General features: G+C 33.5%; 1 protein-coding gene across 1 annotated transcript in view; it reads left to right on the top strand.

The window, feature by feature from the left end:
• The first annotated feature begins 4,372 nt into the window (after nt 1-4,372).
• LOC149135460 (uncharacterized) overlaps nt 4,373-16,482 on the top strand; it is a 294,917-nt gene continuing 282,807 nt past the window's right edge. Inside the window, exons 1-2 of the mRNA XM_089353069.1 lie at nt 4,373-4,390; nt 5,040-5,076. Coding sequence (XP_089209195.1) covers nt 4,373-4,390; nt 5,040-5,076 — 55 coding nt within the window. The remainder of the gene's footprint in view (nt 4,391-5,039; nt 5,077-16,482) is intronic.

Below are 16,482 nucleotides of genomic sequence, written 5' to 3'. Positions count from 1 at the left end.
TATTTTTTCTTTAGTCTTTGGGTCTTTGTAGGTTTGATACTCTTGTCAAATTTAAGGTTTTTCAAACTTTCTATGTCAGATCTAAGCAGCTTAATTTGGTGTTGAATGCGTTCTTGCCAAGAAAGCTTTTTGTGGGAGTGTTGTCTTTTTCTAATCTTTTCACCACATAGAATCGTTGAGATTCTTGCGGATGCATAGTACAGGTGGTTGAGATCTGTAATATCAACATCATTAGCTGAAATTATATCCTTAAGTGCAAGGCGGATTTTACCAATTATTTTCAGGTTTTGGTTAGAATTGCGAATTTTGGGGAGAGTGTCGCGTTCATTCATACTAGTTTCTTTAATTTTCAGCCATTCAATCATGATTTGATTTTTTAGATCATGTAGTTCTGTTGCGTCGATTTCTGTATGACTTCCTTCATCTATTTGATTTTCACCTGCCTTAGTGTTTATGGTTGGTTCAGAGAGTATTTTATTTTGCCTATCAGTTACCTTAACTCTTTCAATTATTACTGTATTTTCATCAGCCTTGGGCTGGTTTATAATTATTTCCTCTGTAGTATCTTCTTTAGCTGCAGTTTCATTCTTTTTATCCTTTACTGCTTGCTTAATTTGGTCAATCTCTACTTCAGTTAGTAATTTTTTTTTTATAATGTTTCTTCTGACGTTGGCAAGTTTATTACTGTCTATGTAGGGTCTTACTGCAAGGTGTTTCTGTCTCCAGTTTAAGTAGGTTTGTACAGTATTAGATTTATCTGTAGGGAAATATATGGCACGGTAGAAGGCTCTAAGAACTTCTTTATTATCTTCCCTAGACCATTTTTCATTCTTTTTCTTTTGGTTATTTGATGACGAGCATGGATGGCCATCTGTTGGAATATTCCGGTTGTGGGGTACTTCCAGCTCCTGTGTGTCGGGAAGATTTGAACCAGTAGCAGATTTCTCGTCTCGGATCTGGTTCATTATCCGAGTAAGTGGTCCTTTATAATCCGGTCTATGACCATTGCGGTTTATATTTTGTTTTATTAACAGTGAGGCATAACAAGCTTCGACGTTGACGCTAGGGGACGGATCTGTCTGTTTAGGGTAAGTTTTTTGAGACAACACCGTCTCCGAGCTTTCGTGACGTAGCTTCTTAAGGCTAGCAGATCTATTTCGAGTGAGTGGCCTTTTGTGATTCGGTCGATAACCACTCTGGTTTGTGATCTGCCTTGTTATCATTGAGGCATGACGAGGTTTGGCGTTGACATTCGGGGACGGATTTGTCTGTTTAGGGTCAGTTTTTTGAGACAACACCGTCACCGAGTTCTCAGCATGTAAACATTGCTCGTAGCGTAATTTTTTAAGGCTAGCAGATCGGTATTCATCTGTATTTTTTTTGTTGATAGATTTATCTCCAGGCATAGTGTATTTTTGTGTGTGTGTGGCGTTTTAAACTTATGAATGGTTCACTGTCTGTATTTGTTCACAAAATGAAAATAAACAAAGAAGAAAGAAAAAAGTTTTGGTTTTGCTTCGTTTGTGATATGTGTTTTCGTATCCGTAAGTGTGTCCTGTGATTTTTACGTAGTTCTGTAAACATTAAGATGCATGTGTAGTTCTATGGGTATCAAAACGTATATATCATTGTGTACACGTTCAAGTGTATGCGTAATTATTCAATATATGTACTTACTATTTTGTTCCATTTCTTTTTTTTTTTTTTTTTTTTTTTTTATATAGTTTGTAAACTTTCCGGTGTTGGTTTTGCGTGTGTGATCGCACGTGTTTCATTGAGACATCGTGCATAGGAGGTCCTGTGCTTTGTATTGCAGTGAAATTTCATTTTTTAAGAATAAAAAATATTCTTAAAAAAATTATCTTCGTTAAAAGACCGCTTCCTTCAAATCTTCCACCGGTTCTTTTGGCTAATTCCATCGATGTTATTGGATTAGATATGTTTTTGTATAGGGAGCCCGGTGTAGCACATCCATGTTGTTATTCAGCCCGGTGCTATTATTCTTATTATTATTATTATTATTATTATTATTATTATTATTATTATTATTATTATTATTATTATTATTATTATTATTATTATTATTATTATTATTATTTATTCAAGAAACTGCCTGGAATTGAACTACGAATAGTGGGGTTAGTAGCCCCAGCACTTCACCACTACGCTATATGACCGTGAGCAATTATAGATTCCCAGCAGAATTTGAACTCAGTTGACTTTACCTTTCATCTTTTGGGAATCGATAATTTAAGTACCAGTGCCGCACTGGTGTCGATGTAATCGACTAGCACCGTCCCCCAAGTTTCAGGCCTTGTGCCTATAATAGAAACAATTATTTAACAAGGATAGTGCTGAGAGTTACTGTGAAGTGTCAGAATGCTTAGAGATCAGCATACAGTATACATTTACACACGGATTATATAAAAATTATGAATCTATGAGTCATGAATTGATACAAGCGGACTTTACTACATTCTACGTATTAGTTATTGTTACGCACCAAACGTAAGCAGCTGCAACCGTTAGTGTTGTTATTAGTCGGAAATGACATTTTATGACTTCTGAATGACATTAGTGACGTCTGATGTATTATGAACATTTTATAAATATCCATAATATATCGCAAGAAGTTATATGTTTGAGGCTATAATATGGCAAGAGGTTATATGCTTAAAGCTATATTATTACTTCTCAGATTTCATAATACTCGTATTTAATATACATCAATATCATACTTTGTTAGAAGGAGTCTAATAAACACAAACTCAAATGCTCGCACACGCACACAAACCAATACACAATGCTACTGGAATGTTCAATTCTTCGTAAAGTTGCTCACATTAATTGTAGCAACATCAACAACTCCCAAATTTAAAATTGTAATATCGATTCATTGAACGAGTAATCACTCGTGTACTTTTCTAACATTTAGAAACAGTTTTTAATGTAGGAATGGCGTTTGTAATTGCAAAGTAATCGATACTATACTTAATAGAAATAGAAAAGGAATCTGGTGAAATAGATATAGTGAGTGAAAAGTGAATAGCTGTATTCGCTTTCATAATATGTGCTTCTATTCATTTAGCTAAAGCAATGACATAACGACCTTGAAGTTGTGAATAATGTGAAAAGTCTGAATGAATATTATATCCACGAGGCCATTGGGAAGGTAAAGAATGTTATGGAAAATATTAAAAATAAAAATGAATATACGCCAAAAGCATAGGTAATGCAAGCCAAGTATTTCGGTAGATGATTAAATCTGTATGAAAGGGTTTTGTTAGTGGAAGATTAATTCATAGACAGCAGTGGTTGCATAGAGTGATTGGTATGTACGAAGCGTGGCTGAAATCTCCCCCATTTTACAAAGCCATTACATTGCTTCCAGTGTATTTACGCAAATAGTAGTGGTATTATGGTGTAGCTAATATTTTACTGTCTCTTTTTTTTCCTCAATTACCATCATCGTTTCCGCTACCTACCTTATGTTGTCTATTCAGAGACCTATAAACTTGTAAAATGCAGGTGTCTTTGTCGTCTGTTTTTTTGTTTTGTTTTGTTTTTTCCGCCGAACTTGTGTACCGTATAGAAACATTTAGAGGTTTTTTTTCTTTTTTGTATTTTGTGTTAAAAATATCAATTTTGTCTCCCGGAAATAAAAAAAAGAACCCAGCAAATATTCATGCCAACAGAGATACATAGAAGAGAGAAAAATGCATTTCTGTTTGTCAGATCAGTTTTTAGCAGCTTGGGAGATAGATATAACGGTAGGTGACAACAAAAGGAAAACAAATAGCTGAAACGCTCCGCTATGGTGCCCAGAAAAATATTGAATCCTTTGCAATTGATAAAATGAAATACCAAAGCAAATAAGTATATAAACAAAATTTCATTTCAATCAGAGAGTTCAGTGTTGCACTGTGGCATTCAACTAACTTACAATAAAATGGTGGTTAAGGATTAATAAAATACAGACAGGCAAGCATGACTTACTATAGGCTCCAGAATTATTTATGTTCTTTTTATTGTAATGACTTGGTTTGGCCACAGTTTATTGCTAGTTATAGTTCATTGAAGGGTGAAGACGTTGTAATAAATATAACATCATGAAAATTTAATTGAATTAAAAACGGAATGCTGGAATTTGTTTCTAAAAGGTGATGGATATGTAATGAGTAATTCCTAATGTATTTAGTGCCATGTAAATATTTTTCACACAAAATCGATTTTCCATGGATATTTCAACTGAATGATTATTTAGGAACGTTTTAAATGGTCAATGGTCCAAAGGATGATAAATTGAAATGCATTCTTAGTACCGAATGTGTATGGCAATCACAAAAGCAGAATAGAGTTGCACTTATATAAAATGTTATTACAGAAATCGGTAAAGCGATGTACAGACGAAATTCAACAGGAAACACAGCGCGACAATCGAATGACGATTTATGGATGTTTAAAAGGCTGCTTTCAACAGCGAACACATTTTCTTTAGTTATTGTATAAAATGAACACGTGGTCCATGTTTCAGCTAAACCAAATACAGGAACTATGAAGAATCAAAAACTAACGGAGGCAAAAAAGCACATTATAACATGTATCAGAAAAATCAATTGAATTTGAGATATATTTTGAAACGAGTATATTTTTGGACAATAATTTCATTTAGAAATGTCCGGAATGAGAAAGAATAAAAACGATTGCGTTTAACCTTATCAAAGCATATTCTTCTATACTTTCAATGTCTTCAAAATTAGCACGATGTTTTATATAGATTATAGAAATCCAAGTAACTATTTCGTATATAAGATCACTGAGTAATAAGCAAGTCTCCTGTCTGATGGGCTTGGCTAAATTGTACACTTTTGCCAAAAAAATGATATGCGAAAAAGAAAATTCAATGATAAATTTTAAAGCAAGAAGACATATATACCAGATATTTGTGTCTCTTAAAACCCAACGCTACAATCGACAATTTTTCTCCTCTCTTTCAGATGTAGTATCTTGCCTGAATAAATAATGTCTCGTATCAACAGTCACAAGACAAAAATGGAATACAATATAACGGAAAAGGTAAGAGGAATCATATATCTACATGTGTGTGTGTAAATATCACTATTAGCTGTATATTTATATTGTGTGTGTGTGTGTGTGTGTGTGTGTGAGTTTGTGTATGTGTATGCGTGGGTGTCTGTGTGTGTGTCCGTGTATCTGTGTGTACGAGTTACATAACCTATCTTCCGTATCAATTGTTTCTACTATATATGCTAGGTAACTGGACTCGCTGAAGAACGGGAGAACATGTACATTCTTATTTCCGTTTCTGGTCATAAAATCTGTATTTGATCCAAGGAGTTTTTTTAATACATGTATGTATCAAATTAATCCTAATTATGAACTTTTGAAGCGGCTTTCATTACCATTCTGTTTTCCAAATTCCGATCTCTCATCCACAACTATTGCAGCTTCCAAACTGTATTGAATGGATTCACCATTTACTCATTTTTCCTTACTTTAACTAGCGCCGTATATTTTCCTGCTTTCAATTCTTTCACCGTTTCAGGGAAGACTTCCATATATGTTGCCTCAGATAATAATTTTTCGTTATTATACCCAATATAATCCTTCAAAACTGAACTCAACACTGGTGAAAAAGAAATGTTGGAAGCAGTAAAAATGCAAGAAAGCTTAACAGTGAATGATGAGGTAGACTTAAAACTATTTACGAAAGACCAGAAGAAAAACAAATGAAGAAAGCTTTGCGTGACAAGAACATGTGCAGTCAGTCAGTTCTTCAAGGGTAAATATGAAACTCACTGAAAAAGACTTGGCAATGCTTGATGAGGGATGACTTAAAAGAATTCACCGAGGCATTCGTTTGCATCAGTCATGCACAGGCTCTAACAACGAATTACACCAGGTGCCATTTCTTAAAAGCACTGATTCGCCACTATGTAGAATATATTATGAAAAGAAAGAAAGTTTAAGCTACATTGTTCATTTTATTATGTCTCGGTTCCTTTTTATCATTCGTTTCTTTTATTGTTGTCAAACCATCTTTCTGATCGTTGTTTTCGCTTTCTAAGAATCCTAGAAGTCTTTCTTCGTTTTTCCAATCATTCCCCTTCACAGAATAAACTGCTTTCCATTCTGGTCCTCACACCTCTTCCCGGTCGTTTTTATTGTATTTTGTAGTATTTAATCTAATTCCTATAACATTTCGTCACCGAAGAACGTCAAAACGAAAAACAGACATGAAATAGAAGATGATAATGAAGAAAATGAAAATAACAACAGCAGATATTTGCCCGGCTACAATGTCTGTTAAGCTGAGAATGGCGGTGACAAAAATTTATGGTTTTTGCCTTGTTATGTAGCACCACACTATAAATGATTACATTCTTCAGGTGTTCTTTGTTCTAGGATACTAATATATAGTTTGTCAAATACATGTCTCTTGCTTTGACTTCGCCAATATTTCCAGTTCTTTTCCATCATTATGTATTGTATTAGTTCTTAAGAGATTTCGTAATTTTTTTTTTAACTTCTTATATGAATTATTTTTGTTTAAGTTTTGGAAATTATATATGAAGAATCTTTTGGAGCAAACTGTTTCCTTTTCAGCTGCAGTAATCTCTGTATATATTATCTTGTTTACTTTGGTCTTGGGATATTGATAGCCATCATAGTCTTCTGGTTTCTACCTGGTTACTTCTTGTGATTTTTGTAGTATATCATATTGTGGTTCCTTCATTTTTCTTTTGTGATTTATCTTTTGCATGTGCCTTCCTTTCTTCACCGAAGGATTTATTCTTTCTTAAATTCTGTTACTGTTTTAGTCGTTAGATTATCAATTTCTATTTTTAATTCTATATTTAGAAATGTGCATTGTCAAATATTCGTTTTTATTTTTATATTTTCTCGTGTTTCTCATCTGATTCTGTTACACTATATTATACAGCTCTTCTAAGGTTTGGATTATTTACGTTTATTTTTACATTGTTCTACAGGTTTTATGGTTGCTTGTGATTTATGCGTTCTCAAAGTCATTATTTTCCATGAACGTTTTCTGTTCTTTACTTTAGTAAACATCTATCATTATTTAGTTTACATGTTCTATTTTTATTTCTTGACATTTCTCTGCATATAACGATGTAACTTTCGCTAACCTTATGTGCGGATAATGTCACATACAAATCATTGTTATTTTTCACTCCAACTTTCATCCGATTGTAAGGGTCTATTTTATGAAGGCGTTGATGTTAAACATTGATGTCGATTTGAAACGTATGCCACATGGTCCAAATGATATCTTGTTGAATCTATTCATGAAAATTAAGGAGTGACATCAGGTCCTATATTTATACTTTCAGACTTTTCCTCAACCATCTATTTTGGCGAAGTAAGATGTTGGAAATCCTTCTTTTATATGTTATGTTCAAAATTTGTTCTTTCTTATGAATCTTTCCCACTGCAGGCACAAGGCCTGAAATTTTGGGGTAGGGGGCCAGTCGATTAGATCGGCCCCAGAATGCAAATGATTTTTAATTTACATTATTTACATTATTTACATTTGACGGATATTTGTCCTCAACTTGTTGGTTGTTAACACAACGTTTCGGCTGATATACCCTCCAGCCTTCGAAAGGTGTCTTGGGGAAATTTTGAAGCTGGGTTCTCATTCCTAACGATGTTACTATTATCATATTATTATTATTATTATTACTATTATTAATCAGGTCGCTGCCGTGAATCGAACTCGGAATCTTGGGGTTAGTAGCCCGCGCTCTTAACCACTACGCCATAATAATATAATAATAGTAACATCGTTAGGAATGAGAACCCAGGTTCAAAATTTCCGCCAAGACACCTGACGAAGGCTGGAGGGTATATCAGCCGAAACGTAGTGTTAACAACACACAAGATGAGGACAAATATCCGTCAAACGTAAATAATGTAAATAATGCAAATAATTCCTCATCTCTTAAATATAGAACTGGATTTTTAATTTATATATATATATATATATATATGTATGTATATATATGTATGTATGTATGCATGTATATATATATATATATATATATATATATATATGTATGTATATGTATATATATGTATGTATGCATGTATGTATATATATATATGTATATATATATACATATATATATATATATATATATATATATATATATATATATATATATATATATATATATATATATATATATATATATATACATATATACATGTGTGTGTGTGTGTATGTCTGTGAATATATGTGTGTGTACGGCAGAAATATGCAAAAATACACAAAACGTTGCTTTTTCACAAAACGAAAAAAAATAGTTTTACCATTCCACAGTAACACCATTTGACTACACTTTGATAAATTTTGATATCTTGGCATCGGAAGTAGCTGGATATACGATAGTATGACCAAGCAAAAATAGTTTGAAATCGAAAGTAAATTTTGAAAAAAAGGCATTTCGTCAAATTTGGACATGCCACAATTTAACAGAATAGTTGGATCTATTTTAAAACAGGGGCCACATTTTTCATTAATGTTTTACGTAGTGTTTTTGGTACGGAAAGACTTTCAAACTTCGTATACTTATCTATTCTGTGTTATAGAACAGAAAAATATTTTTGTATTCAAATTTATTTCATGTAAAAAATTGTCTTATTTCGATAATTTCAACCAATGACTGACAAGTATTCAGTTGTTTACATTTACTCCTTTGGCTGATTAAGCGATGTAAAGAGTATTTAATCTCCATACCTTCGTTTTATTTGCTTTTTTCATTTTAAATTTGCTTTAACCCTAACCCTAACCCTGGGGTTAGGGTTAGGGTTAGGGTTAGGGTTAATTGTTTCAGAATCGTTTGTTTATGTAGTCGGCACTTAATGTATATCGGCTGAATGGACGTCAGTGATTGGTTGAAATTACAGAAATACAACTTTAACATGGAATAACTTATGGATTTCTTTTTTTTTAAGAAGACTAAGAGAAAAAGATGTTTTATATGACACATTCTACCAGTGTTCCAAGTTTCAAAGTGTTTCGTTAATGAAAAATGTGGCCCCCGTTTTAAAAAAGATCCGAATAGTGTTCTCTGTTTATATAGTATGTGACTCATAGCAGACGCACCACCACTACTAGATACTGAACCCTTCACGGCTTCCTATCCAATAGTTCAGAAACACATATTTCAAATTAAAGTTACCTGTTATGAGAAAGATAACTGCTACTATGAAATATGCTTACATTTAATTAACGTTTTATATTTTATCGACTGAATACTTCGATATACTATCGAAATTCTCTAAACCGAGACGTGCTGCAAGTCATTGTTTTAACACCAAGCTCAGATAAATCAATATAAGCTGTGATGATGTATAGCATAGGAAACGACATCCATAATCTTCTTATAGTTAATATAGATTATCAGATAAACATTTTGAGCTTCCTAACTATAAAGTTTCATTTATTCTAAGTATAAATTATATTAAAGGATGCAATGCATATAGCCGGTAACGGTGGTGTTTAAAAAAAATATATAATGCATTTCAAAGAATCGATTTAAAACGATTACAAATGGAAATTTGATTATATCTTCTTGTAATATTTGATAATTCAGTTCCAATAACTAGATTAAAGAGTGCAACAGTCTACATTCATATACACGAATCTATAACTAACAACCCTTGTATAAAATTCCATATATTTCTCTTGCATCTTCATGTATGGCAGCTCGCCACTACAACTATAGAATAGTTGAAAATTCAAAAACAATGACGTGACAACTGTGTTAAGAGAAGTAATGTTTCCGGTGTATGTTACACATACAACTGATACAGGTTTGAATTTGAAGTATTTCACAATGTATTGCAGATATTAAGCCGATTACTGTATATCTAAATATTGATGTAGTACCAAAATATCTTATGCAAATACCCAATGCAACGCATGCACACACACGGACATATAAGCAAAGATATATGGGAACGTATGTATCTCGGCTGCTCTGCATTGATAAGGAGCAAACACCCTGAAAGTAGACTCTGGATGCCAGACCAACAAGGGAAGCGGTTGACGTCCCCTGTGCGAATGTTATAATGGACACAGGTTCGTGTGTCACATAGCTAGCTAGAGACGATGACCCCTTGAAGCTAATCAAGGCAGGATTCGTCCTATATTCTGGATTGCCATGTTGACTTGGAGATAACTATTAATATATATATATATATATATATATATATATATATATATATATATATATACATATATATATATATATATATATATATATACATTTATACATATACATACACACACATATATCTATATGTATTATATACGTATGTATGCTTATACATGCATCTTCACATGTCTGTGTGCGCGTGTATATATATATATATATATATATATATATATATATATATATATATATATATGCATATGTGATTGTGTCTATGTGTTTTGTGTGTGTACATTAGATAGAATTTCTATCTTGAATGACACAGCATAATGATTAACCACTGGTTCGGAGTCCGTTTAATTCCATGTAAATCATATTTCCAGTAAGATGTTTAACATAATTACGATTTTCTTGTGGTATTAAATACGTATCATTAGTGTGGTTAACATTTAAATGTACATAAGAAATCCATTCATGCTGATCACTTCACGTACGTTCAACGTTATTTGTGGAGTGCGCTGGGCAGGTCAGTCAACTCCGTCTAAGGTCTCTGAATACCAGTTTGTAATGATAAACAGCAAATGACTCTCCATGGCATACAAGCAAAATCTTAGTTCCAATTTAAACAGCAGTTGTAATTTCATGCATGCATAACATCAGGCATATACATGTATTTATATTTGCATACACATGAATTTATAGGCATACGTAAATGTTTTGATAGAATGCAACGGAGAGATGTGTATTTGCTTAGATAGATAGATAGATAGATAGATAGATAGATAGATACATACATACATACATACATACATACATACATACATACATACATACATACATAGGCAGCTAGTGTGACAGATGGATATATATGCGTATGCGATTATGAATACGTCTTTCTTTCTCACAGATATATGGGTAATTACATCATTGTTCTCTTGTCATAGTATTGCGTACATGTGTGTATACGTTTTGTATGCCTGATGCTATATCACGATATCAGAATGCATGCTTATATTGCATTTCAACTAATAGCCATAGATATGTATTTCCATAGAAATATCTGTGTTACAATAATAACTTCTAGTTTTTCTATACATAATTGCTGATGGATTAGGTTAGTTGTGTCCATATTCAGTACATATATGATAAATACCTTTCCACCTTTAACCACTGTATACTTTATAAAATACATTGACAACTATATGAGTTTAATGCATATTCAGTGAAATATATTGAACATGTTTGCACAATATATTATGTATGGAAATTCTTTTAGTATAAAAGTAAGAAAAAATGAATGTCGTTTATGAATTGCGTCAATTACAATCCCATTTCTCCCCGTATACCAAAGGCCATATTTAATGATGTTGATGTCACGTTGACACGAAAATATGTGTGCATATATATAAATATATATATATATATATATATATATATATATATATATATATATATATATATATATATATATATATATATATATATATATATATATATATATATATATATATACATATATATATATGTGTGTGTGTGTCTGTAGATAGATAGATAGATAGATAGATAGATAGATAGATAGATAGATAGATAGATAAAAGGATGCGTTGCGTTCGATCATGTAATAATATGAATAATATATAAATATATGCATATGTCCATACCTACATCTATACGTATATATACATACATGCAGTAAATTCCATGAGACTGAGATATGTAGAGAGATAAAAAAGTACAAGGAGTACGATCTAGCAAAATTTTGAGTCTGTATTATAATATAAAAAAAAAACTCAGAATGTAGAGACGTTATTACGGCAATGATATGTAGCAAGCTAGCATTAATTTTATCTAATGCTGTCTTATAATGTATAGATAAAATTTGATGGAATTTCGTCCGGAAAAATGCATCATGAAATACATGTAGTTTTTTTATGGCTGTGTGGTAAGTAGCTTGCTTAAACAACTACATGGTTCCGGGTTAATTCCCACTACGTGGCACCTTGGGCAAGTGTCTTCTACTATAGCCTCGGGCCGACCAAAGCATTGTGAGTGGATTTGGTAGACGGAAAATGAAAGAAGCCCATATATGTAAATATATATATGTGTGTGTGTGTGTGTGTGTGTGTGCGTATGCGCGCCCGCGTGTGTCTGTATGTTTGTGTGTCTGCGTTTGTTCCCCCAACATCGCTTGACAACCGATGCTGGTGTGTTTACGTCCCCGTAACTTAGCAGTTCGGCAAAAGAGACCGATAGAATAAGTACTAGACTTCCAAAGAATAAGTCCTGGGGTCGATTTGCTCGAGAAAAGGTGGTGCTCCAGCACTGCCGCAGTCAAATGACTGAAGCAAGTAAAAGAATAAATGTACCCTGAAATTTGTGATTTATGTAGTACACCTGATTCTTAGGGATGTATTCCGTGTTTATCAGATTATGACACATTAGTTTTTCTCATCGTGCATGGCATAATAATTTAGAAGATGAAGCATTGAACATTTACCAGAAATGATTATTTAATGTCTTGCAGTGTGTCTTAATTTAGTTATGACAATAAACCTCAATTAATTTTAATATTAAATTCATAGTTGCGGGGAAAAAGAAATTACATTATTTCGTGAGAGGGGAAATAAGACAGTTTAAATCCAATATAATTTGATATTAATTTATTAGCGGTCATTTCTATATTTATGCTAACTGTGGCACCACCCCACCCTGGATATTTCCTGTGTATGTGATACCCTCAATACCAATGAGGGTCATATGTACTTAAAAGAATTGGTACACCGAAAATATATTGATTTTACAGAAAACATATTCAATTAGGAAATAGTGGGAATAGCTCGTTTCTTTGCCAATTTTAGGAGCGTTCTGCTAATATCAGATTGTCTCGGAGAATAACTTCCCATTATGAAATATATAAATATATAAAGAAGTGTTTCAAATATTCAGATTGTAGAAGTGCTGAGTGTAACGCGTGTGCATATGTGTGTGTATGTGTGTGTGTGTGTGTGTGTGTGTGTGTGAGGGCGCTTGGCCTAAAGTTTAGGGGATTGCAACCACGATCTAGCAATCGTGAGTTCAATTCCTAGTTCGTGTGATGCGTTGTGTACTGGAGCAAAAACACGTCCTCCAACGTCGCTCTGCGATCAAATGGACGCCTGAGAGGTGGCACATCGTTCACCTATTTATACAACGTCGATTTGATAGTATTTTTACCAAGTGCAATACATGGGTGAAGCTAAAAGGAAATTTTACCTTGAGTGTTTAATCGCTACAAAGGTTGTTCTCACTCTCCGTTTTTTTCTTCTTCATTCTCTCTCCTTTTTCCCCTCTGCCGAAGAGCTTGGTCTCGTAACGTAAGAGACTTTTCCATTCTTCCAGAGCGTTAGACTAATACACCTGCTCGTTCAAACACCTGTCTTCGTTTTTTGTTTTTTGTAAATTTCAATATAGTATATACCTATATGAGTGTGTGTGTGTGTTTGCGTGTGCCTGTGCGTGTGATTGTGTGTGTGTGTGTGTGTGTGTGTGTGTGTGTGTGTGTGCGCGTGTGTGTGTGTGTGTGTGTGTGTATGTAACAATAATATACAACACAAAGAAGGCATACGTGCTATAGATAAGTTGCCGAAATTCTAAGTCCTTCGAATTTATCTTTGTTCCGTTAATACCACATTTCAAGCACGAATGAACATAGAAATTATATTCGTGCAGAAATACAAACTGAGAATGAATAAACTTTAAGAATCTACATTCACAAACAGCTAGACACTCACAAACCCATTCTATTGCATCACATGTCGAATTTCTACAGTTAACAATGTAAACTTTGGACATACTAATAACTTTACCCCGTATGACATTAATGCATAAATTTACTGGATGCAGAAACCTTCACTGTTCTATCACTGGGCTACACAGAAACAATTCCTATCGACCTTTCTATCGACCACTTGACAGATCAAAATTTGGTTAGGCTTATTTTAGGACTGTAACATGGCATATTCACTCAACCGTGCCGGCGTTAATTTTTGGTGCAAACACTAGCCACATGATATAACTGCACGGACATACTGGGGTCCTACAAAAATTTCTTACATTACTAATCATGTGATCTTCCTCTACTACATTTAACAGATAAAATTCAGACAGGTTCAATTATGTTCACTCAAACTTGACAGCGTTAACTAACAGCGCCACACATTGTCACATGACATTAAAGAACAGACGTAACGAAGGGCTTACGAAAATTTTCAAACTAGATTATGTGATCATCATAGACCAATCAAAATATACCACGTTCTCTCTATAAAAACAAGACAATTTTCGAATTAAAATCAGAAGCAAAGCAGTGGCAGCATAGTTCCAATTCTTTCTCTCTGAACTTTTGAATATCTTTAAAAATTTTAAATAAAAAATCGGTTCATTCTCGAATTTTTTTCCTATATTTCTCCCCGACTAGAATCGAATCACCTTGTTTTCCGTAGATATTTATATATATATTTCATTTGTATATATATTTGTGCGAATGGCTGCATGTGTGTTTCTCTGTTTTTATTTCGTTTTGACATATTTTTTATAAACATGATATGAAGCTTCGAATGGAAGCATCATTTTCTACATTTAGAATCGCTTACTATAATTAAATTACTCTAAATACGAACACGACATCGATGATATAAAAACAGCTTGAATATTCTTTTGCTGTATGTTCATATTGCTATTTTTGTTGTAATTGTTTCCATTCGATTTATATAACAAACTCTAAGCATTGTTGTCTTAAATATCCCAATGACATCGGTATAACAATTGAAACGATTTAATATTTATATTTTTATCTGCATAAGCACTTCCATTAGATTTATTTTAGATGACCCACTTATTTTTTTCCTCGTGTCTAAAACTGAAAAATTACTGGATTGTATAAAATTTATTCATACAGTGATGACACATATATAGGGTCACAATTATTGCTGCTGTCATATACAATTAAATCAGGTTAATTTTAGTAGAGCACAAAAGAGGAAAACGAAAACGTTCTAAAATTTGACTTGACGCATCATACATACGTATATACACAGTGGAGAACCCACGCACTCATGGGTCTAGACACACCAGAGAGAAGGGAAAAGAGACCCGGGTGAGTAGATGGACGTGGAAAATTACAGCATCTTTGTTCGCTTACATGCAGGAAAAATATGTGCTGATGAGTGTTGAGAGATGTGGATATGAAGCAGTCCGAGAGAGAGTATTGCGGGCCTCTAAACTATTTAACATTCACACATTCATTGATATATATATATATATATATATATATATATATATATATATATATATATATATATACAGGCACCTCGTATTGCTTTAGAATAATACCGGTGGATTCCACTACGGTGGAGGCTGGCAACATTTGTCAGTATCTTCACGATATGTCGATTAACGTTTTACTGCAACCCATTTCGATTCGGATGCACACCAGAGGTTCTCGCCTCCGCATAAAAATATCTCTCTCTCTCTATCTATCTATCTATCTCTCCCTCTCTCTCTCTCTCTCTCTCTCTCTTTCTCTCTCTCCCCCCTCTCTCTCACTCTCTCTCTCCTGAATACACTAGAGTGAACAAGGCTTCATGAACAGCATCAACATCAGTTATAGGCGGTAGTAGCTGCAGCAGCAGCATACGCCATACGTACAGCAGGAAGCTTAGCTTTGTACTCTAGATATCAATATGACACATATCAGTATCAATGAAGAGTTGTGCATTGTAGTGAATTATGGATGCAGCCTGTAAATTAGTTTTGAGAAATTATAATGCTAGTGTTTACCAGGTTTTAATATACAACCTTAGGAATATTTGCATGTGCATACAAATATATATATGCGTATCCACGCACACACAGATAGAGGCACACACACACACACACATGCATATAGAGGATTGTGTATCGCAGATACTAAGCTACGTTTAGGGTATGTAATTTACGGTCAAACGGGAAATATCTTTTACGCTTCCTTTTGTTTGTTTCTGTTAAATGTTTCCCTTTCTTGTATTTCCGCGCTTACACCTACATATACCTACTTTTTACTTGCCTGTTTTTGCTCCCTCTCACATCCTATCGCCCTTTTATTTTGTTTGTTAAGCCATGTGGGCAGTGTCTGACGATTGCGCTTAGACACCGGACGAGTTAAAATTACTATCTGGCATGTTCTAACTACATGAAATTATTCTACGACCACGGTGAAGAAGACCAACCATTCGCCACACGGCTAACATTAAACACCGTG

The sequence above is a fragment of the Octopus bimaculoides genome, chromosome 5 (genome assembly GCF_046866305.1).
Source record: "Octopus bimaculoides isolate indiv1 chromosome 5, ASM4686630v1, whole genome shotgun sequence".
In the NCBI taxonomy this organism is placed as follows: Eukaryota; Metazoa; Mollusca; class Cephalopoda; order Octopoda; family Octopodidae; genus Octopus; species Octopus bimaculoides.
This window is presented reverse-complemented; position numbering and strand designations above follow the sequence as displayed.